The 25,452-nt window shown below is 43.3% G+C and overlaps 1 protein-coding gene across 1 annotated transcript in view; it reads left to right on the top strand.

Annotated features, from left to right (window-relative positions):
- RABGGTA (Rab geranylgeranyltransferase subunit alpha) overlaps nt 1–25,452 on the top strand; it is a 155,657-nt gene that overhangs the window by 5,008 nt on the left and 125,197 nt on the right. Inside the window, exon 2 of the mRNA XM_086923739.1 lies at nt 14,279–14,320. Coding sequence (XP_086779865.1) covers nt 14,318–14,320 — 3 coding nt within the window. The 5' untranslated portion in view covers nt 14,279–14,317. The remainder of the gene's footprint in view (nt 1–14,278; nt 14,321–25,452) is intronic.

Here is a 25,452-nt window from a genome sequence, read left to right as displayed (position 1 = left end):
CAAAGTGAAAATAGTATAAACAATAAATCAATGTCGTGTCAAATACTTGCGTTTATAAGAAAAAAAAGTATTTCATTTGAAGTAGTGTGGCTCTCTGGTTAGAGGAGGCAGACCCAAGAGCAGAGAACGGCCCGGGACCAGGGTTCGATTCCCGGCGCGGCAGGTTTCTGGACCAGGGTCAGCGGACTCGATAATTCTTTCGCCTCGGTGCCCACTCTGATCAGCGATCACACTCGGCAACTCTGGGCATTAGCTTGCCTCATCTTCACTAACGGCCCCACCAGACCGCCGGGGATGCCTGGTCTCACCCTGGAGATACCCATTAAGGGACCATCTCTCAGGGAAGCCAGGAAGGGTTTCGCAGCGGTCGAAGCGCCTTGGGACCCTACGGGTAAGTAGTGCGCTATATAAATGCCTATACATTTACATTTACATTTACATTTAACTCTACAAATGCAATATGACATTTAGTAGCAAAACAATCCCCTTGAAGTCAGACCCTAGTGGTTGTCTGGCAAATCCCTGCTCCAACCTTCTTAGTGTAACGTGTTCAAGGTATTCTCCATTCACTTGTAGACACGTCCAGGGAATGCTATTAGGTCATACCTAAGAGTTACCCTTTGACTCTTCAGGATTTCATCAAAAGTGCCAACGGTTCTGCAGCAACATTTATCAACGAATCTCTCAGGGCCCATCTGGTCCAGTTCATGTCTTACATGCTTTCACAGCACAGAAGAGTTCATTAGTGTTCCGGATGTCCTCTGCATTAGCACCCGTGAGTCCTGCTCTGCTCAGAGAAGTCAGGCTGTCCTTGGCCCACACAGCAGAGCAAGTTCTCTCTTGAGTAGTGCTGCTGAAGTTCTCTCAGTTGTCTGAGCAGCTCCCAGCTAGCAAAGATGCAGTAAGTTGGCTTTACCCGGTGGGGGGGATGGGTTTGGGACTCGGGAGGGGGGGAATCTTGTCTTCAGCTCCCGACTGGAGCCCAGAGAGGTTGCTGCATCATCCTTGGCATCCTGGCAGTCCTCGACCAGTCAGGGGCCGTTAGGGTCTAACCTGCCGAACGTAGCCTTAGTCCCTTCTTCAGGCGGCAGCATGAATCTTTTGGCAACGTTGGTGCTGGTAGCCCCTCTTGGCCCTACCAAACAGTACAGGCACATACTCCTCTAGTACAAGTGCCTCCACCAAGACGGTTGCAAGTCACAGCAATTCTCACAGTAGTAACTTTACTGGTGGCTTCCTCTGGCATGCAGGATCACTGCAGCACAGCACTACGGGTTCATTAACTCCTGCACGGTGCTTAACTCAGGGCTCAGTTCACGGCGATCCTCTTCTATCATACAGTGGTCGCTTAGCTGACACTGCACATGGGCCCGATTGATGCACAGCCATACCCTCACACCTTGCTGAGAGTCCTTTTAGCATGGCTCCCCACTGGACCTCACTCCCTCCAACGCTCTCCTCCTCTTCTTCACAAGCCACACTAGTCTTGTCAAGCAGGCAGGCATTGGAGCTGCACAGGTGACCTTTGTTTCCTGGGTTATGTCCCCTCACCCAGCAGGAAGGCTAGCATGTCTTTGCTCCCAATTCTGGTCACAGGCAGAAGCCTTGCAGAGATTCCACTCCTCACACAGCCCGTCTGGCTGCTTTGCAGTTGACAACGTTTTGGGTCTCAACATCCTCTTCTTATAGTACAATTCCAGACACCAAAATGTAATTTAGAGTTTGAGTCTTTGTAGTTGTATGTTGGAGATTTCACTCTTTTGAAGTGGACCCTTCTCTTTTTCTTCTTTTCTCACGAAAGGCTGTCTGTCACAGTAAGCAAGACTCTGATTGTCCCACAGTGCAATTCATGGAAGTGACTTGATTTCACACTTGGATTTCACCCATAGTGATATGTGCATCAAATGTTTAATCACAGACTTCCAATCCTACTCTCTGATCTGTCATCAAATCAAAGAGCAACCTTTTGAAGTGTAATGGGAGGGTCCCGTCCTCCAGTGTGTCCCACCCAACTCATAGCAATACACATCTGTTTCTGGGGGTGGGGCGTAATTCCTCCACTCCTCATGTCTTTTTCACGCAGGCTGGGCTTCCCAAAAAGGAACCCAAGGTCCTCCATGTAATGTATCATTTCTGACACACTTTTACTCTGTGTACATTCATAGAAGACTTACCCTCCAGCACTGTTACCTCCTAACATTGTGCCACTGTGGTCACATGCCTTCAGCATACTTAGCCAGTCTGTGCACACTGCTCAGTACTGTAGCATTTCTGTCTTGTACCGGAGTGAGCTATTTACAACACACCACTTTACTGTTGATTGGAGAAACAATGCATACGTTTCTCAAAATAAGGAAGGATTAGATTGATGGTGTTGGGAGTACTCTCTTATGATAAAATAACTCCTGGTGAAGGCGGTAGCCTTCCACCACACGAGAGTAGCACTTTGCGTGCCCTTCCCCGTCTGACAAAACCTCACTCCGTGAACTAGGCCTATATCTTGGCACACAGCATGATCCTTGTTTGCCTATGACAATAATATCAGCGTTAGGGATCCATACAACAGTACAGTTTGGCACTCAGGGCAGGGGTAAACATCTCTTACCATGCTGAGGACGTTTCCATCCCCACTTTTTTACACAGGATAGTGGTCCCTAGTCAGTAGGATATTTTACAAAAATAAATGTAGACTAACTAGCAACTATATTCAATGTCCAGTCGGACAGTATTTAATTTCTGATAAATAAAGTACAAAGGTAATATGGTGTGATACAAGCAGGACACCAGCCGATGCCCAACTAACACACTCAGGAAAAAGACGTTTTTCTAATTCAGAAATATCTTTTAGCACCAGTTTCTCAAAGGTTAAAAGTTCGGCAGGAACCATATTGGAAGAAGGTAAAAAGGTTGATGGGGGTCTAAAGGGTGTTAAATGAAGATAGTGGTTTAGGATTGAGTAAGAAAAAAGCATGTAGTCTCAGCTTGCGGAAAAATCGTAGTAACTCCGTTTGGGCTTCCAAAAATTTAGGGCGAACAGTAGGCACAAAAGAGAGCCCTTTACTCAATATGGATACCTCACTGCTAGACAATAAATGATCGGTGAGGTTAAAAATGGGAAGAGTATTCTTATCAGGTGTAGTGTCGACATTTCAATAGGGACGTCAATGTTATTGTTATTCAGATTTACCATTGGTAATGTGGACGTCGAGTGTGGCGTTCGCCTGGGGGGTAAGGCCACCGTTGGGGTTGTTTTGGCTTTCCCTCTCTTGGGGGGGTCCTGTTGGCCTCGGGCTAAAAAAGGAGTTCTTTTTGAAGGCCCAGGGGTGTCACTTTGGTCAGAACTGTCAGATGACTCAGCCGAAGTATCGGAGAATCCTACCAATGTCTGTCGCTTATTATAGCGTCCCCAGGGTCTCTGGTTTTGATTTTGATTTTGGTTATAGCCACTGTATGCCTTATTAGTATAGAAATCTTTCAATAAATAGGGATAAGTCCTTTCTTGAGAGAAGTTTTTTATGTCCTTTTTTACCTTAATAGCCTTTTTATTTTGTTCAAATCTATGGAATTCTCCAACAGTTTTTTCAATTTTTTCAAGAAGTTTTTTAAAATCAGGGACTAGGCCTTTATCATTGCTCTGTTTCTCTAAGTCAGTTATTTCAGCTTCTAAATTTTTAAGTTCTTCTGATGCTATATCAATTCCAAGCACCATCCAATGTCTTGATGCAGTACTAATGTAACTAAATCCAGTTAAATACTTAGGGTTGTCGGTAAAAACACCAGGCACATTACGGATCTGAAGTCCCAATGGAATAATATTGGCTTTTAAATATGCTGCGAGCAAGAGTTTCATTAACTCAAGCCTATCAACTTTCTTCTTATTTTTCTCTAATTGGTCACCAAGACTGGTGTTCTGTGCAACCGGAGTGTCAACAGTGTCTGTCAGTAATGAGGGGCCTTCGCAAAGTTTATTTATGTAGTCCTCAGTGTACAGAGGTATGTGATCAGACATGCCCAAGAAGAAAAATACAATTAAAATAGAAAAAGTATGAAGTGTACCAGTGAGACAGGAAGGGGACCCACTTGAGGAAGAGGGTAGGGGTGCTGAACCCTTGCAATCAAGCGATTGCGCTACATATCATTTCATTACACAAGGGAACCCAGGGAAGCAGTACGCTAGGGACCTTAGGGAATTACGTTTTTACACAGGACAGTGGTCCCTAGTCAGTAGGATATTTTACAAAAATAAATATAGACTAAATAGCAACTATATTCATTGTCCAGCCGGACAGTATTTAATTTCTGATAAATAAAGTACAACGGTAATATGGTGTGATACAAGCAGGACACCAGCCGATGCCCAACTAACACACTCAGGAAAAAGACAAACAGGAATTTACAGGCAATTCAGGTAGTCTGTGTATCACAATTCACGATCAGACAATACAATTAGCACACTATTGCTTGCAAACATTAGCATAATTCATATGCATATAGTGTGACAAGGTCGACGACGTTTCGAACCCTGTAATTTGGAGTTCATTTTCAGGACAAACAATACATGCCTTCTTATTGGAAAAGTTCACAGATAACTTTTTTTTAAAGCCCATACTATGGGTGCCAATTGCCAGAACATATATATTAGTACAAAAGCAAGAGGAAAAGGGAAAAAAATACAAAACCAAATTAGGGCATTTTTCAAAAGATCACACTATTTAAGAACATATGTACATTAAATTCACCCCATTAGAGAGATGTGCCAACCTTTTAGAAACCCAGACCCGCATTTCAATATGACAGGGTGAATTGAGGTTTCAAGTACTGCCGTTTAAAGAATATTTAAGCTAGAAGGTTAATGAGTGAAGTGCCATAACAACAAACAACTGAACCACCATGATCCCAAGTGTAAATGAGGTAACCACAGTAATATAGTCAGGCAATATTTATATGCCTACGAGACTAAGGTTCATGCATGAATTTTAGTCATCGCCAAAAATGTGACACACCATGTGACGAGTGCAATTAATAAAATAAAACGACGTGCGGCACTAGGTAGCTCAGTAGGAACATACCTGCAGGGCTAGTATGGGATGCCCGAAACCAGTAGTATATAACGTGGTAGGCCGCCTAAACCAGGCGAAATATAAAAATTAATTAATTGAGGACCTCAACATATAGACGGTATTACAAGGAGCAAGGAAGGACTACATGCTTACCGGATGATTAGCCGGGCAGCAATAAACCGTAATAGTTGCAGTTCTGTAAGGGAAGAAACGAACAGTGACGAACACTGAAGGAATTCTCACGCTCAGTGCGATCGAGACTGATCACTATCTTGATACAACGAGAGTTTTACCGGCAAGAAGGAGGGAACGGGTCGTCAATGCGGTCCGCGTTGGGGTGAAAATTACACACACTCGAGGAGTCAGCCGCAACCAGAAAGTAAAAGAATGAAAAGCCACGTGATGTAGAGCGGCCCAATCGCAAGCATGCACCATTCGGGCGGCCATTTTGGGACAGTAAAATAGAACGAAGTAAGGGAAGGTGGAAAACCGCGTCAGCCATACTGGTTAAGTGATGCTAACATGACCCAATAGTAAGGAGACAACCATTGTCACAATAAAAAGTACGGCAAGGCACATCGAAGTTCAATTCATTATTAAAAAAAGATTGCATTAGTGTAAGAAGCCCTCGAAGAACCAGGCACAACAAAGTACAATTCTTTGTTAGAGAATCGGCAGAATGTAATCAGCAGCATTTCAAAATTGGCAATAAGAACTGCACCTATTACGGTTTATTGCTGCCCGGCTAATCATCCGGTAAGCGCGTAGTCCTTCCTCGCTCCTTGTAATACCGTCTATATGTTGAGGTCCTCAATTAATTAATTTTTATATTTCGACTGGTTTAGGCGGCCTACCATGTTATATACTACTGGTTTCGGGCGTCCCATACGAGCCCTGCAGGTATGTTCCTACTGAGCTACCTAGTGCCGCACGTTTTATTTTATTAATTGCACTCGTCACATGGAGTGTCACATTTTTGGCGATGACTAAAATTCATGCATGCACCTTGGTCTCGTAGGCATATAATTATTGCCTGACTATATTACTGTGGTTACCTCATTTACACTTGGGATCATGGTGGTTCAGTTGTTTGTTGTTATGGCACTTCACTCATTAACCTTCGAGCTTAAATATTCTTTAAACGGCAGTACTTGAAACCTCAATTCACCCTGTCATATTGAAATGCGGGTCTGTGTTTCTAAAAGGTTGGCACATCTCTCTAATGGGGTGAATTTAATGTACATATGTTCTTAAATAGTGTGATCTTTTGAAAAATGCCCTAATTTGGTTTTGTATTTTTTCCCTTTTCCTCTTGCTTTTGTACCAATATATGTTCTTGCAATTGGTACCCATAGTATGGGCTTAAAAAAAAGTTATCTGTGAACTTTTCCAATAAGAAGGCATGTATTGTTTGTCCTTAAGATGAACTCTGAATAATTATAGGGTTCGAAACGTCGTTGACCTTGTCACACTATATACATATGAATTATGCTAATGTTTGCAAGCAATAGTGTGCTAATTGTATTGTCTGATCGTGAATTGTGATACACAGACTACCTGAATTGCTTGTAAATTCCTGTTTGTCTTTTTCCTGAGTGTGTTAGTTGGGCATCGGCTGGTGTCCTGCTTGTATCACACCATATTACCGTTGTACTTTATTTATCAGAAATTAAATACTGTTCGGCTGGACAATGAATATAGTTGCTATTTAGTCTATATTTATTTTTGTAAAATATCCTACTGACTAGGGACCACTGTCCTGTGTAAAAACGTAATTCCCTAAGGTCCCTAGCGTACTGCTTCCCTGGGTTCCCTTGTGTAATGAAATGATATGTAGCGCAATCGCTTGATTGCAAGGGTTCAGCACCCCTACCCTCTTCCTCAAGTGGGTCCCCTTCCTGTCTCACTGGCACACTTCATACTTTTTCTATTTTAATTTTATTTTTCTTCTTGGGCAGGTCTGATCACACACCTCTGTACACTGAGGACTACATAAATAAACTTTGCGAAGGCCCCTCATTACTGACAGACACTGTTGTCACTCCGGTTGCACAGAACACCAGTCTTGGTGACCAATTAGATAAAAATAAGAAGAAAGCTGTTAGGCTTGAGTTAATGAAACTCTTGCTCACAGCATATTTTAAAGCCAATATTATTCCATTGGTACTTCAGATCCGTAATGTGCCTGGTGTTTTTACCGACAACCCTAAGTATTTAACTGGATTTACTTACATTAGTACAACTGCATCAAGACATTGGATGGTGCTTGGAATTGATATAGCATCAGAAGAACTTAAAAAATTAGAAGCTGAAATAACTGACTTAGAGAAACAGAGCAATGATAAAGGCTTAGTCCCTGATTTTAAAAAACTGCTTGAAAAAATTGAAAAAACAGTTGGAGCATTCCATAGAATTAAACAAAATAAAAAGGCTATTAAGGTAAAAAAGGACATAAAAAACTTCTCTCAAGTAAGGACTTATCCCTATTTATTGAAAGATTTCTATACTAATAAGGCATACAGTGGCTATAATCAAAATCAAAACCAGAGACCCTGGGGACGCTATAATAAGCGACAGACATTGGTAGGATTCTCCGATACTTCGGCTGAGTCATCTGACAGTTCTGACCAAAGTGACACCCCTGGGCCTTCAAATAGAACTCCTTTTTTAGCCCGAGGCCAACAGGACCCCCCCCAATAGAGGGAAAGCCAAACAACCCCAACGGTGGCCTTACCCTCCAGGCGAACGCCACACTCGACGTCAACATTACCAATGGTAAATCTGAATAACAATAACATTGACGTCCCTATTGAAATGTCCGACACTACACCTGATAAGAATACTCTTCCCATTTTCAACCTCACCGATCATTTATTGTCTAGCAGTGAGGTATCCATATTGAGTAAAGGGCTCTCTTTTGTGCCTACTGTTCGCCCTCATTTTTGTAAGTCCAAACTGAGTTACTACGATTTTTCCGCAAGCTGAGACTACATGCTTTTTTCTTACTCAATCCCAAACCACTATCTTCATTTAACACCCCCTTCAGACACCCATCGACCTTTTTACCTTCTGCCAATATGGTTCCTGCCGAATTTTTAACCTTTGAGAAACTGGTGCTAAAAGATATTTTTGAATTAAAAAAACGTAGATCCTTTATTCCTTACAACATCTCATTGGATGAGAAGGAAGCCATAGCCAGTTTGAAATCTAATTCCAATTTGATTATAAAACCGGCCGATAAAGGCGGTGGGATTGTTATGCAAAATATTGATATCTATAAAGGTGAAATACTACGCCAATTAAATAATCATGAACATTATTGCAAACTATCTAACAATCCTACCAAAGAGATTCCGAAACTTATAACTCAGGTTACTGATGATGGCATGGAACTTGGTTTTCTCAGTCGGAACGAACATCAGTTTCTAAACCAAAAAAACCCTAGGACACCGGCAATTTATACCTTGCCGAAAATCCATAAAGATGCTGTAAGACCTCCGGGACGACCAATAGTATCTGGTTGCGGTTCGGTCCTGGAGCCTCTTGGACTTTTTGTCAACTACTCCATTAAGGTTTTTGTGCCTGTTACTGAGTGTTACATTCGCGACAGTATGCACATGATAAATATTATTGAGGAATATCCATATGACCCCACGTCCGGAGTACTTTGTACCCTGGATGTGGAGTCATTGTTTACCAACATTCCACAAAATGACTCCATGCTGGTTATCCAGGAAGTTCTTGACAGACGCCCTCAGCCCCACCAGGTTCTGACTCTTTTTATTTTGCAATTACTTGAAATTTGTTTAACAACATTTTTTTTTCTTTTTGATGGCCAATACTACGGTCAGATCAAGGGTACTTCCATGGGGGCAATTTTTGCCCCCAACTTGGCTATTCTGTACATGGATCACCTTGAGTGTGGTAGTATTTTGGCACCCACTAACCCCTTCCATAATGGCATTGCCCTATGGAAGAGGTATATCGATGACATTTTTTTAATTTGGCAGGATTCTGAAACCCTTCTTGGTCAATTCCTACATTGGCTAAACAGTAATTGTAGTGGCCTTACAGATACACTAACTACCAGTCATTCTTCAATTCCCTTCTTGGACATTCTTCAATTCCCTTCTTGGACCTTAACATCCAGCTCCTTGAAGGTAGACTTATCACGGGTCTTTATAGACAACCTACAGAGCGCAATACTCTGTTGAGTTATCAAAGCCATCATCCACGCGCTCTGCGTGATTCTCTTCCATATTCCCAATTCCTGCGTCTTCGCAGGAATTGCTATGTGAAAGAAGATTACTTTCGTGAAGCACAAGTACTCAGCTCGAAACTGAAGGCAAGAGGCTATCCTCACAAACTTATCCGGAGCTCCCTTAAAAGAGCCTGGTACTGTCCTAGGGATATTCTTCTTGAGCCTAAATCCAAAACTAATGAAAACCGACTTGTTTGTGTCTCAACTTTTCCCCCCGCATCAAACTCTATTACTAAAAGTGTTAAAAAACACTGGCCAGTAGTGAATGCAGGTGTGCTAACTGTGGATAAACCATTGTTTGTTTTAAAAAATGCAAGAATATCAGAGACCACCTAGTGCGGGCTGCTCTACCCTCCACTGATCCCACTGAAACAGTGGATGACCTATGGAGTCTTCCTCGCTTGACAGGCCATGCAAAATGTGGTAATTGTTCTCTGTGCGATACTACCATTGAGGGTAAAGAATTTGTCTATGACGATATCAAACTTACACGTAGACACTTTACAAACTGTAACAGGGTAAATGTTATTTATGCTATTTTCTGTCCGTATGCAAAGATCTATATAGGTCAAACCACACAAAAGGCAAGACTGAGGATGTGTCAACATAGAAGTCGCATACGCTGCAAGACGCCCACTTTAGCGAACTGGCTCATACCGAATTGGATCTTAAATGGACTATTATTTCCACAATCAAAATACCCCCGAGAGGGGCGAATGTACAGCAGCTTCTGAATAAAGGAGAACTCCATTGGATACTCAAGACTCAAAGCATTCACAATGGGCTCAATCGCGCTGAAGATTGGACATCACTACTATAATCTGCATACTTATGGTTGTTTAACTGTGATTTTGATGGCTTTGTTCTTTCCATGTAACTTATATATTGTCTGAAAGTTGCATATATACCTGAATTTTTTTCTGTGTATATAACAATTGCCTTTGGTTTTAATGGTCCATAATTGTGTTCTAACAATTGTTCCTTAGGTTATGTAATTGCCACTTCAACTTATTGCATATATGTAGTTCCTCTTATTGCCCCTTTTGAAATGCTGCTGATTACGTTCTGCAGATTCTTTAACAAAGAATTGTACTTTGTTGTGCTTGGTTCTTCGAGGGCTTCTTACACGAATGCCATCTTTTTTTTAATAATGAATTGAACTTTGATGTGCCTTGCCGTACTTTTTATTGTGACAATGGTTGTCTCCTTACTATTGGGTCATGTTAGCATCACTTAACCAGTATGGCTGACGCGGTTTTCCACCTTTCCTCACTTCGTTCTATTTTACTGTCCCAAAATGCGATTGGGCCGCTTTACATCACGCGGCTTTTCATTATTTTACTACCTTATATTTTACTATTTTACTACCTGGTTGCGGCTGACTCCTCGAGTGTGTGTAATTTTCACCCGAACGCGGACCGCATTGACGACCCGTTCCCTCCTTTTTGCCGGTAAGACTCTCGTTGTATCAAGATGATCAGTCTCGATCGCCCTGACCATGGGAATTCCTTCAGTGTTCGTCACTGTTCGTTTCTTCCCTTACAGAACTGAACCTATTACGGTTTTTGCTGCCCGGCTAATCATCCGGTAAGCGCGTAGTCCTTCCTCGCTTCTTGTAATACCGTCTATATGTTGAGGTCCTCAATTAATTAATTTTTATATTTTGCCTGGTTTAGGCGGCCTACCACGTTATATACTACTGGTTTCGGGCGTCCCATACTAGCCCTGCAGGTATGTTCCTACTGAGCTACCTAGTGCCGCACGTCGTTTTATTTTATTAATTGCACTCGTCACATGGTGTGTCACATTTTTGGCGATTACTAAAATTCATGCATGAACCTTAGTCTCGTAGGCATATCATTATTGCCTGACTATATTACTGTGGTTACCTCATTTACACTTGGGATCATGGTGGTTATCATGGCATCATGGCGATAGGTATAAAAACCCTTAAGGGATGTGTCTTGGTAAGGCAGGAGAAGTTTCACACCTCTTAGATGTGCATTCTCTGTTTGGCAGTCTGATGTAGCAGTGTCTGCGCTGGGTTTTCACTTGTGAAAAAAACAAAAGATGAGGTGAATGCTTAGTTCAGCCCTGCCCAGCCACAGATATTTACTCTGGGCTGTAGCCCACTCCAAATCATACTCATTGTGCCACTGTAGAAACTTTGAGTCAGCCTTTGCCCTGCTTGAATAGTTACAGTCCAGCCCAAACTGCCAGGCTGGGTCCCTTCAAGGAGGGGGATTCAAGCAGTCTCAAACCAGTTTTAACTTTTAGCCCTGCTGGGCAATAGTTTAGGACACAAATCACAACATACTTTTTACCCTTGAATGAATAAATAAACTCACTAAACACTGTTATCCGCGCAGTATGTACTAGTGTTGTCGAGTCACCTTTTGACTGGCAGGAAGATCACAAACAATTAAAAAATCTGGATCTTTACGTTTTTTAATTCAGAAAGGAAAGATGCTCAGACTTTGAGGTAGTAGTTAAAGCAGAATAATTCCAGTTCTTGGCAGTGAACTAGGAAAGAACCTGGAACCCATGCGTGCTTTCCTGATGGTAGTAACGCAAATAAAATAGGAAGTGGAGAGAACACTCAGACATTTAAGGCACACCATTCTTTTGCATAAAGAGAGGTCCCTAAGTGTGGAGATATAGAAGGTCAAGCTAAATAGTAATTTAGCAGCGATGTTTTGAATGAGTTGCCATTGGGTATTTAGGAAGTCCCAAGTACAAGGAAGTTTCATTGATAAAATAAGAATAGTAGATTGGGACACTGTTTTATGGCAATCCGAATTGAAGATAGGAATAATATTCTGCAACTTCCTAGTACTGTGGAAACAAGACTATGAAACACTTTAACAGATAGGTTGCAATCAAATATAAATCTTAGGTTTTAGCATGTTACACCGGGATAGGATGCGTTTATAATTCAGGTAGCCACCAATTGAAGGGGTATAAAGAATAAGAGTCTCTGAGAATTAGTATTTAAGTTGTCACTGTTAAGTTTTAAATGACAGAACTAATGGTTCCTTCAGACTCTTTTGTCTCTAATTTTAAAGCACTTTCCTTCCACATTCTCATCAACACTTGATTTTATTATTGACGTTTTGACCCTATGTGACCTTTACCATGATCTCTTTGGGGCATAAATGTGCCGCCTGGCTCCCCAGCTGGTCTTAAAGCTGGGGAGATCTTCTTCTAGCAATTGCCAATCCTCTCCTTGTAGGATGCACACCGTGGAGAGTTAAAGAGCCAGACAGCATATATATGTCCTGAAGAGGCCCCTGGTAAAGACCAAATAAGGATGAAACATTTTGACTGGGATTGCCTGTTACCCTAAAGAATTTGGAGACAGTAATTAATTAACTCATACCGTACTATTGCTGTTTAGGGAGCAATATATAGGACGTCCCTCGTGTATATATGTATCACTATTTAATTTTGTACACCACTGCACATTGAGCACTGCGCTATCTTCGCCATTTTAGTTGTATGTAACCTGCTATATGTTGACAATAAAAATGGAGTTTTGATGAGAATGTGGTAGAAAAGTGCTTTACAATTAGAGACAAGAGTCCCACAGATCCATTAATTCAGTTGTTTGCTTGTTACCCAGGATCCGGTTAAGGTATATGGGTTTGGTCCTGTATACTTTTTTTCCCTTACTGTTAAGTTTTAGCGAGCCATCCTTTGTCCATGAGGCACATGACTGAGGTTTAGGAACATGTTTCTTATGTTAACAGACCCAAATCATTGCTAAAAAGAGATGATGATTTTGTTAGTATGCAAGGGTAAGGTTCGCCTGATGCGTAATATATCAATTTAAAAAAGGAGTATACAGCAATGAACATTGGGTAACTCCCACACAAGCAGTTTAGAGAGTTGATACAGAAAGGAGGAAGCCAGCTGCCTGTGTCCTGTCACTAGAAGATAAGTTAGCCAAACCAAGGCTTTCTATATTCAGGCAGTAAAGGTGCCAATGAGGGTGTCTTGCCAGAAAGAGGGGCTTCTTTAAGGGGATTTATTGCAAATTAATGTGTCAAAATGTTGTGCATGCCTCAATATGGAGATTCCAGCACACACTGTAAGTCAGAGGTTATTTGTGAGTACAATGCAAATGTCTCAGATATGGCTCAGTGACTGCACTATTTATCAGTGCTACAGACTTCATCTGCAGGTACTTTTGTTCGATCGAATAGTGTCCTATGCTAGCCAACGGGAGGAATAAGAGAGCCAACTGAAAGAGTTTAAGACCTCATAAGGGGACCTCAAAAGGGGATGATAAAAGCCAAGTGATGAATGAGAGTGGTTAGAAGCGGATGTGACAGTATGGTAAATATGTAGGAGTGGAGATAAGCCAAGTGCATGGGGAGAGAAGCAAAGTGGAGATATGGTCAACAAGGGGCACAAGGGAGAGGAGCCAAGGAGTTGGTGATGAAACGTGTCATGAAATGGATGAGAGCGGACACTAGGAAGGGGGTATCAGCCAGACTACAAAAAACCAAAGAATGAGGGAGACAGCCCAAAGCAAAAAGTGGAAAAGACACTAAGGAGGCAGCAACAGTGGGCATGTGAGGGAGAATAAGAAACAAGACAATTTGTAGTGTTTGGGAGGCTGTAGTGGGGGTATTCTGGAGAAAGTGAAAAGGACCAAGTAAGGAGAGAAGGCAGGGTTCTAGGGCGAGCTTTCACTGAGGGTAAAGAAAAGGTCAGTGGCAGATGTTTGAGGGAAGTATTAAAATGGAGTACAGTATTTTAAAGATTTAGCCACCCCACCCCCTCAACTCAGTAAATTCAGATAGCCTTATGGGGGCCTGTTTCCCTACCTGTTGGAAATATATTGACCTCTTCCAGAAAACATGTGAATACGGACAATAGGATTATATTGTATCCTTTTTTGCTATTGTTAACAGCAGCTTCAATGACATAACATGTTCCCTGCCTGTTTTAGGTGCTGCATCGTGAATCACGACTACTACTTGTTGCCAACATGGTGAGTTACTTCTCTGCAAAACATTACATTTAGTGTTCTTCTCTAGCTTGCAGAATACATGTGATGAAGACTGGTGGCCTGAGAGCATACATCTGAAAGAGCTTTATAAATCACAATCTGGTTAGTTGGGGAGTGTGAGAGGCAACAGTAAGACTATAGCTGGATCGGACAGTGGTGTATTGGTCTTGGGACCTGCTAATAGTAGAGGCAATTTAGAGAAATCATGCTCAGTGGATGATGTTGGCTAGTGGTTTAGTATCTCTAAGTATGAGAAATCTGGCCAAGCTCATTACAGACAAGTGCTCTCAGTAAAGTCTCAGTGTGGGAATAATGAATGGAAAGGAGACATTCTGCTCACAGGTGATTGAAAAGAAAGGAACCCTCTGTTGGAGTGACTGGAAGGATATATTTTCTTCTGATTATACCAAGGCCTCTAACATATTTTTTATTTCCTGTTCCATACAGTCTTTTGGGATATGCTTCTATCATGAGCCTGTGGTGCTGTCATTATGTCATCTGACGTTCTCTCAATTTCTATAAAATTGATCTGAGATAGGATCTCATGGACAAGACTTATAGTCTTCTATTTTTCATACTGTAATCTCAATGTTTCCTTCGACCCCTTCAACCAAAAATACATTTGTATATGTGTGTGGGAGTGGGGGCGTAAGGTATAGTTAGCTCAGGTAATTGTAACTGCTGAATTATGTGGTAATGTATGAGTGAAATATGAGCCTAACTATAATGTCATATATGTTCAGTGCATTTCTAAGGTTTTAAAAATTCTATTTCCTAACTATAACTATAACGTCCCTGTAATCTTTGTTTTTTTCAGTGAATTCCTACAGTTTCTTTAATGTTATTCCCCAACTGTAACCTTTGAGAATGAGTGTGTGAGTCGGTGCGTGAGTGTCTGAGTGGGCCTGTGAGTGGGTGTCTGAGTGGATGTTTGAGAGTTTGTTTTAAAAAAAATCTTTTTTTATTAAAAAAATAACCTAAAACACACAAATCAACAAACAGGGTGCAGTAGATTGCATCAATTTAGACTTCCATTAATAACAACATACAGTACAGATCCAAGTTCAGGCAACGGGTTATCGTACAAAAGGTGCATATCATTGTTCCATAGTGATCAATTAAATGTCTTCCTCGTCCACCAAAAGGAAAGGGGGAGGCAAACTGGAGTTTGCCTCCCCCTGCTCGCATTCCAGTGGCCCAAGATGTTTGTCCTTTGATGTGGACAACCCCTACTTTCATAAACAACCCTCTCTGCTTGCATGCACCAGTCCATATCAGACTTCCAGTCTTTGTATTTTAACTGGACTCCTCCTCTCCAAGTTCTAGCTATATTGCGCTTCGCCACCATTTATTTTTATTTATTTATTTTTTACACTTATAGAGCGCACTGATACCAGTCGGCGTCCTGGCGCTGAAGTGATAATTCCAGAGAAGCGGAGAATCTAGGTACTTATTGGGAGAAGAGCCATGTCTTTAGATCTTTCCTGAATGCCATGAGATTTTTATTGAGTTTGAGGGAGAGAGGGAGGGAATTCCACGCCGTCGCAGCTCCCCTGACAAAACTCCTTCCACCCCAGCGTGCCCTCTTGATCCGAGTGGTTTTGACCAGCCCAAGACTGGCCGACCTCAGTTGTCTACCTGGTCTGTACCACTGAAAAAGATCCTGAAGGAACACTGGACCAAGACCGTGTAGAGCCTTAAAGACAATACAGAGGGCCTTGAACCTAATTCGCTTCCGCACCGGAAGCCAGTGCAGTTTATCCAACTCCTTGGAGACTGAGGAAAACTTGGGCAATCCCCCAATCAAGCGGGCGGCCGCATTTTGTAAAACTTGAAGCTTGTTAAGCACCCCCTGTTGTGCCTCGAGAAAAAGGCTATTGCAATAGTCGATGCGTGAGAGAACGAGGGCTGTCACCACCGTCTTTCTACAGCCCTCAGGAAGGTAGGGTAAAACCTTTCTGATAATTCTCAGGGTGCAATGAACAGAGGAACTCAGCGCATTGACTTGAGGTTTAAAGGTGAGAAGGTTGTCAGTAACGACCCCCAAATTCTTCACCTTTGAAACAGGGAGAGGAGGAGACCCCATATCAATGGGCCACCAGTTAGGGCTCCAAAGATTAGTACTTGGGCCAAAGATGATCACCTCAGTCTTTGATGAATTCAATTTTAAACAGCTTTTTGCCATCCAGGAGCTGACTGCAGACATGCAATCCTGAAACCTGCCTGCCACCTCCCCCTCGGTCCCCGGGAGCACCGAGACCACAATCTGGGTGTCATCGGCGTATGATGTTAGCTCGAACCCGAAGGATCTGATTACTGGGGCGAGAGCGGCTACGTAGATGTTGAATAAAGTGGGGCTTAGGGAGGACCCCTGCGGGACCCCCCCCCGGGAGCTCCAAAGGTCTTGATTCGTACTCCCCCATGGCCACCACTTGTACCCGCTCAGTTAAGAAGGCCTTCAAGATCTTAAGTGCTTGACCTCGGACCCCGCAGCCCTCCAGCCGATCTAGCAACAGTGCATGGTGGACAGTATCGAAGGCCGCTGATAGGTCCAAAAGGATCAGCACTGCCTGGCCCCCTTCATCAAGCACCTTCCGGATCTCCTCTGTGGATTTAATCAGAGCTGTCTCAGTGCTGTGACCCTCTCTGAAACCATGTTGGGCTGAGTCAAGGCCTTTTGAATTGCGCAAGAAGGAACATAGTTGGGAATTCATAATTTTCTCAACCAATTTCGCCAGCAATGGCAACCTGGATATTGGTCTATAGCTGTTAGGGTCCGCAATGTCAAGGGAGGGTTTTTTGAGAAGCGGGCAGATTGAGGCCCGTTTCCAAATCTTAGGGAAGTTCCCTTTCTCAAACATTAAATTGAAGATCCCGGCCAGCTGGTTCGCAATAGGAACAGCCGCCAGTTTTGCAATAGAGGTGGGGCAAGGATCGTGAGGTGATCCTGATTTGGTGGCCAGCAACAGTTTTACTACTTCCTCTGCCTCAACAGGGTTAAAGGTTGAGAGAGTAGCCCCCGTGGATCCCGCATGGGTGTTCCTGTGGGGAGTTTCAAGGAGGCTCTGGGCCACCTGGGGTTCAAGAGAGGTAAATATCACCTGAACTTTATTCTGAAAGAACTTTGCTAAGGACTCACAGAGTTCTGGATTAGGCGGGACCATCACCGCCTTAGGAGAGGCCAAACTGGTGACTGTATCGAAAAGTTCTTTTGTTGAGTTCTTAGCCTTCTCAATACGGTCCGTAAAATAAACACTCTTAGCTTGCCTGATATCATCTTTATAGGCCCTTTGGCCGGCCTTAAGTTTCTCCTTGTCACGCTCAGAATAGCTGGTTCTCCAAATCCGTTCTAGTTTTTTGCATGCTATTTTAGCTTCTCTGAGGACGTCCGAGTACCAGGGGGCTGATGGCACCGACCTAGTGGGCCGACATCGTTTGGGAGGTGCCAGCTTGAGACAAGCATGATCAATCCAGTCTGTGTACTCGGAAGTACAGCCCATACAGCCCAATGCAACACACCTTTGCTCAGTACGCGACAAATCTGTGGCATCCCAGATGTTGAACAGACCGAGCCAGGGAGAAACTTTTACAGCTGAATTACAGATGCGGGACATACTTGTGAGAACCCTTTCCCAATACCCCTGGAGGATCGGGCAATGCCACCATTGAAGGCGCGCCAAAGACAAACCTGTCTGTGCCTGGCCCGTGCCTAGGGCCAGGAATGCTGTTAGTGTAAGGCCTCACCCGAGCCTGTCTCCAGGATTATGTACACTGGTGAACAATTACGAGCTTTTAACAAAGAGGGTAGGTGTAATGCACTTATTGATGTCAATACTTTCTGCATAATGTCTCACGTTAACTGTGAAACCTGTGGGTGCTTAATCAATAGCCCAATTCCTGCCCAATCATCAGCTAGTTTTAAAGAATTATCTGCTGGGAGTAATGACATCAGGTATATATATGGCTGTCTAATAAATGCACGCTCACTATGTAAACATGCAGCTGAATTTGCCCTATTTATCGAAGCACAGGGTATTAATGTAGCATTTATCACAGAGACTTGGGGAGACGCCTCAGCTGATCCAGACTTAACGCTGGCAGTCCCTCCCGGTTACTCATTACATAGGCAAGATCGAGTGGGTAAAAGAGGAGGAGGGTTGGCTGTTTTGTTTCCATGTACTTGGAAAGGGATCTTTATTTCCCAGCACAATGACGCACACTTGGAGTCCTTACTTTTTAAAATAATAATTGGTAACCACTATACCTTCAATGGCCTATTATGTTACTGTCCGGCAGGTACACGGGCCAGTTTTTTGAAGGGGACCGATTTCACGCTTCTGGGTGACTTTAATGTTCACCTGGAGGACCCTCGGATAGTGATGCGGTCCACCTTTAAGATATTACAAATAGCATGGGTCTTACCCAGCGGGTATCTGGCGACACACACTTGGCAGGTTACTTGCTGGACAGAATTCTGTCTAATAATGACCATCTGAAGTGTTTTCCCCCAATACCAGTCTTCTGGTCTGATCACAAAGCTGGTATGCTCTTATTCCCTACCCCAACCCTCCGCACAAAGAATAAAACAATCAGACAGCGGAAAACTGTCCGTCCGTGGAATAAATTAGATGTGGGCTGCTTCATGACACTCTAGCACATAACACTCTACCACCAGTAGATGATCCGAATAAAGCTGTAGCGGCTTTTGATGAATGGTTAAGGAAATCAGTTGACCAAAGTCTACCAGCTAAATGTATTTCCAGCCATTGGTCTAGACCTACAGAGCCATGGTATACTGAACAACTCGGGACACAAAAACAGAAATGTCGCAGTTTGGAAAGGAGGTGGAGATTATATCCCGACTTGGAAAATAAAGCTGGTTATAAATCCGCTTTATTGGAGTATAAAAACCTCATTAGTAAAGAAAAAGCTAGTTATATTACTACGGCAATATTGACAGCTAAAAACTCATCGAAAGAGCCTTTTTCCACAGTAAAAAGACTAGCTAAATGCGCTGTGGCTATTGACTCTCCTAAAACACAGGATTTTTGTGATAAAGTGGCTATATACTTTCAAGAGAAAGTGAAGAAGGTTTACTATAGTTTCACTGAGCCAATGGTTCATGGAATAATGGCCATGCCCGTGGACCTAGTATAATCTGAGACTGCCTGTATGGCGTCAGACATCCGTGTTGAGGGCTACAATAGTAGTAATACTACTGAATTATCTACCTTTCCTTCACTGACATTGGAAGCAACAATTAACCTGATGAAATCCATTCAATCAGGCTCCCCATTGGATCTTTGCCCTCCAAAAAGTTTTCACCTCTTACCTGAAATATTTGTATCTCATATGATGCCTATTTCAATAAAATGTTTTCATCTGGCATTTTTCCTACCTGTTGGAAGTTGGCCTCTGTGCTGCCCCTATTGAAAAAACTAAATCTGAACGACACAGATCCAAAGAATTATCGTCCAATTTCTAGAATTCTGTTACCTGCAAAAATGGCCATGAACAATATTCTATCCGAATATATTGAAAAGAATGATTTCCTTGACGATACTCAATTCGGGTTTCGTGAACATCATAGTACCGAATTGGCACTAATCACAGCTTCTGAAATGATTAGGCAGACTGTCGACTCAGGGGGCAGTGCAGCACTGGTGCTGCTTGACCTCTCGGCGGCATTTGATACCGTGAACCATCAGAAACTTTTGTAAGTTCTGAGGGGGATCGGTGTCAAAGGGAAGGCTTTTACCATATTTAAGTCTTTCCTTTCTAGTAGAGAACAGTTTGTGGCTTTGGATAATTTTAGGTCATCAAATTTTATGTTACCATGCGGGGTACCTCAGGGATCGTCCCAGAGCCCTACGCTTTTTAACATTTATGTAGCTCCATTAGCAAAACTGATCACATCTCTGGGGTTCTCAGCTGTCTCCTATGCAGATGATACACAGATTGTCTCAGTTTCAGGATCTCCTACTGATACTGTGATGCGTTTCCACTCCTGCCTTCGCCAGGTGTCGGAATGAATGGCCACCAATTGCTTAAAATTGAACTCCAGTAAGACAGAGGTACTACTTTTTGGGGCTCATACGAATTTTTGGTCACCAGCTCTCTGGCCCCTGGAATTGGGACTACTACCCACACCAGTGACCAAAGTTAAGAACTTGGGAGTCACATTTGATTCTAAACTGTCATTTGAGCAACATGTCAATCAGGTTACCTCCCTCTCTTTTTTCACATTGAAAATCCTTCGAAAAATTCTTCCATTTATTCCAGCTGAGCTTCGTAAGCTAGTGGTATCTGCACTGGTCCTTTCGATTGCAGACTATTGTAATGGGCTCTTCATCAACCTTCGTAATAAATGCCTAGTCAAACTTCAGGTTGTCCAAAATGCTGCAGCCAGACTTTTACTGAATATCCCATGATATATAAATCAGTTTCTTCGGCATTGAAGGATCTTCACTGGCTGCCAGTAAAAAAGCGTATAGAGTTTAAAGTTCTATTTATTGTGTTCAAAACCACTCAGGATATTGGACCAGGTTTTTAAAACGGAATTTGTTGTTCTACACTCCAGTTCGCAATCTCCGCTCATCCTCGTCCAACTATCTTGTTGTACCTAGGGTGAAAAAATGCTCCTGGGGAGGGAGATGTTTTTTGTGGGGTGCTACGAGGCTGTGGAATTCTCTCCCATCACATCTGAAACATGAGAATAATTTGTTAGCTTTCAGGAAAGCCTTAAAGACCTGGCTGTTTAGCTGTTAGGTCTGTCGAACCTTAGCCTTTATGGGTTAGCGGCTTGACACCTTTGGGTGAATGTTTCGCGCTCAACAAATCACCTTTTCATTTCATTTAATTTCATTGATGTATATAGGCACCAACGTCTCCACACCCACGGGGACAATCAGGGGAATCCAATACCCTTGTTTTGACAGAGCTGTGCTGGTGTAATAGGTCTGATGCAACAATTTGAGTTGTATAACTTTAAATCTTGATCTGATCGCTACCTCGCAAGGTGAGGCCAATGCCTCCCGCCAATTGTCATCGTCCAAGTCCCCTATGTCGTCTGCCCATTGTGCACGTACTTTCTCCTGAGCGTCTGGAGTATGATTGAGGATCTTGGGTAGGTCAATGAAATGGCTGTCTCCTGAAGATATTCATCCAACAATCTATCCTCCAGAGGCGAGGAAATCCTCAAGTGCGAGTTCTTTGGAATAGCTTTGTACAAAGCATTCCTGGCCTGGAGGTAGCAAAAAGTTTCTCTTTCATGCAACTGGTAGTCTCTTTGCAAATCGCTAAATAGAATTACTCTACCCTTGGCCCACATGTCTCCGACTTTTGATAGACAGATCAAGTCCCATTTAGGAAACCCTGGATGCTTCCACAACATACCTCGGCGGTCTGTTTGCAGTAATTGGGTAACTTACGTGATCTTGTCTTTTCACCCCAGAGCACGTGTTGCTTTGTGCCATATGTCTACCATGGAAGACAGAGTAAATGCCCCTAGATAAGTACCAGAAGACATGTTATGTCTGTCCGTTCTATAGGCTGGGTCTGAAACAGGTCGATAGGCCCAGTGATTTAAAACAATTAACTGTGAGGCCCAATAATAAGATCTAAAATCAGGCAGGGCAATGGCAATATCGTACCAGCTTTTTGTTAATTTTATGAGAGCAATCTGGGAAGAACCTTGGTTCCAAAGGAACGCACGGACCTCCGAGTTGATTGATTTAAAATACTGCAGTGAAACTAAATATGACGTGTTTTGCAGGGCATACAAAAAGCGCAGGGTGCCATCATCTTGTAAAGTGTTGCTCTACCTACAATCGTAAGGGATAGTGTTTTCCAATGGTTTATGTCTGCTCGAAGGTGGAGCAAGGTGGGCTTTAAATTTGTTCGTAAAGCACGGAGGAATTTGACGTAATATATAGTCCTAAGTATCTAAAGCCATCAGTTACTATTTGGGCCTCACAAGCCGCCGGTAAAACTAGAGGGTCCCCACTCAAAACATAAATCAAGGATTTAACCCAATTAATAGTGTATCCAGAATATTTTTGGAATAGTGCAAAGATATGCAGTACTTGTCGGATCGAAAAGGAAGGACGGGCCAGGTACAGCAAGACGTCATTGGCATAAAGAGAAATCTTGTCCGTCCAATCCGGCGAACAATTAAGGCCCCTGACAAGTGGGTCTCCCCTTATCCAGATCGCCAGTGGCTCAAGGGCCAAGTCAAAGAGCAGGGGCGAGAGCAGGCACCCTCTCTTGTACCTCTACCCAATGCAAAGGGTGCAGACGAGCACCATTTATTGAAATCCTAGCTATGGGGTCAGAGTAAAGAAGACTCTCCCAGGACAAGAACCTACCACCGAATCCATATTGTTCAAGCACGGCAAAAACAAATGACCATTCAATCATGTCAAATGCCATTTTGGCATCAAGAGACATTATAATGGAATCCTCCTTTATAGTAGTGGCCCTGCCCAGGACGCCTTATAGATTGTGGAGATTCAATGCTGTATTCCTGGTAGGCATGAAGCCTGATTGGTTCAGATGCACTAATTTGAGGAGGCACAGGTAGAGACGTCATACTAGAATTTTAGCTGGGATTTTATCCTCTGGGTCAAGTAAGGAAATAGGGCGGTAGGAGCTGCATTGCTCTGGGGGGGGGGGTTTTACCCGCTTTATGAATTACCACTATATTTGCTAATCTTTGCGTTGCAGGCAAAGTAACCTGAATTGCGTTCTCCTCATACATTCACACTAGGAATGGGGCAATAGTCGCAACATTCGACTTATACAATTCAATTGGAAGATCACTCGGGCCCATGGCTTTACCAGACTGCAGTGAGCTGATTGCCTTAGACACCTCTTCTGCTGTCAAAGCTGCATATAAATCCTCAAATGTCTTGGGCATTTAAAACGGGTAGCGGCAAAGCAGCCAGCAGTTCTGCCACTTCCCTCTGGGTAGACGACTGCGTGGAAGTATATACCTGCTCAAAATTACTGGAAAACTCCCCCACAAACTTAACTCTGTCCTGTATTGCATCTCCCCTCCGCCCAACGACCTGAGCCACCCATCTATTGGCCAACTTCCTTTTTTCCAACCATGCTAATAACTTGCTAGCCTTATCACCTATATCATATATACAATGTTGGGTGGCCCGGTACTGGGTCTGAGCTGCCTCTTCCGCAATATCCCTATATTCCTTTTGTTTTATCGATCATTTTTTTATTTTTATAGTTCTTTTTTATTAACAGTAGGAAACAAAATCACAAGGCAAAGTGCAGTACATTCTCATTTCTTATCCTGACAAGGCTCTCACATAGATAATAGTGCACAATATCGTAACAATTGGTAACTTGTATTGTGTCTACAATGATTCATCTTGAGCTGGTACCAGTAGTGGGGTACAAACTTTTCCTCTATATTCATTCCAGTCGTTCCAAATGCGGGACCATTTTTTGGGACATCCCCTAGCTACATAGACCTATTTTTCACGAAACATGAACCAATCCATATCCCTCTGCCATGCGGAGAACGCAGTTGCCTGTGATGCCCCCCAGGTCTGAGCGATGTTACGTTTCGCTGTCAACAACCCCAATGTGACCTAAGTGATGCGTGTGTTGTTTTAATCCGTGGGCTCCCATACATTCAGGAGACATCTCTTAGCCTCCAGAGGGAGTGCATGATCTAACACTTCGCTCAGCACCTCATGTATCTTCTTCCAGTACTTCTGGACAAATGCGCATTCCCATAGTATGTGGAGGAAGGTGCCTTCACTTCCACAGCCCCTTCTACATTTGCCATCTACTGCTCTTCCCATCTGCACCATACCGGGTCCTGTGATGTAGATCCGGTGCAAGATTTTGAGCTCTACTAACCTATACCTTGCTGCAATGGCTACCTCCCGTGGTGAAGCTAGCGCTGTTACCCAGTCTTCATCGTCCAGTATTATACCATCCCTTTCCCACTTTTCAAGCAATTTCAAAAGGGGGTTTCCAGAGTGATTAACTAACTTTTTGTATGTGAGCTAAATGGCCTTTGTTGGTAGATAGCCATCGAGGAGTCTGTCCTCAAGAGGTGTGGAGTCAGGGGGTCTCTCCCTCTCCCTTTTGGAGGCAGGATTGCAGGGCGTGGCGGACTTGCAAGTATCTAAAGTACTCTGTAGGAGCAAGATCATATTCTTGTTGCAGGGCGGAAAATGACTTTACCTCACCCTTCATCCATAGGTCACCTATTTTTGATATACCTATGAGGTCCCACTTGTCGAAACCTTTAGTTGACCACAGGTTCCCAAGCCACTCCGAATCCCATAGTGGTGTAGCCAGGGTTATCCTATGGTCCCGCCCCATATTTCTGGTGGCTGCCTTCCAGACCTGCACCGATTACTTGGTTGGTCCGGTCAGGCAGTGTTTCCCGGCATTCGAATAGAGCGTACGGTTATAGTTCCCTCCATGTAGTACCCAGCAATCCATCGTGTAGCCCGGGTCACCCGCCTACCTGTAAGTGCCATGGTTAAGGTGAGCTGCCCAATAATATTTTTTAAGATCGGGGAGGGCGATTTCCACACCCCATCATACCAGGTATGATTCAGTTTAGGTAGTGCTATACGTGGCTTCCCATTCCATAGTAAACAGCGTTGTAGGGTCTTGATCTCTTTGAAATAGCTTGCGGGAACGAGGTCTAATGAATTTTGTAGGACGTATAGGAACCAGGGTAGGGACATTATCTTGAATAGAGATGCTCTGCCCAACAGCGAGAGCGGAAGCCTCATCCAACACCACGAGTCTTTCTTCAATCTCAATCTCTGCAAGAGTGTCAGGCTCAGTCCCTCCTGTCTTCGGAATTGGGCTGAAGATAAATGGGTTCCACCTCCCGACGTCCCCGGTGTCTAGCTAAAAGCATACAGATCACCAAGGCAGTCGAGCGAGGGAGGGAAAGGAAGGGGACAGCGGGGAGGGAGAGCTGAAACAACAATACAAGTGCACTAAGTATATACACAATGAGTTGTACACAAGTCAAAAGAGATTCCTTCCTTTACCCATGAGCTATATATGTCTATGGTCCTACCTGGAAAGGAAAGGGTTGTAGCCTCAAATACCAGAAGAGA

Source organism: Lissotriton vulgaris, chromosome 5, assembly GCF_964263255.1.
Source record: "Lissotriton vulgaris chromosome 5, aLisVul1.2, whole genome shotgun sequence".
In the NCBI taxonomy this organism is placed as follows: Eukaryota; Metazoa; Chordata; class Amphibia; order Caudata; family Salamandridae; genus Lissotriton; species Lissotriton vulgaris.
The sequence above is the reverse complement of the archived record's forward strand: the minus strand, read 5'-3'. Positions and strand labels throughout refer to the sequence as shown.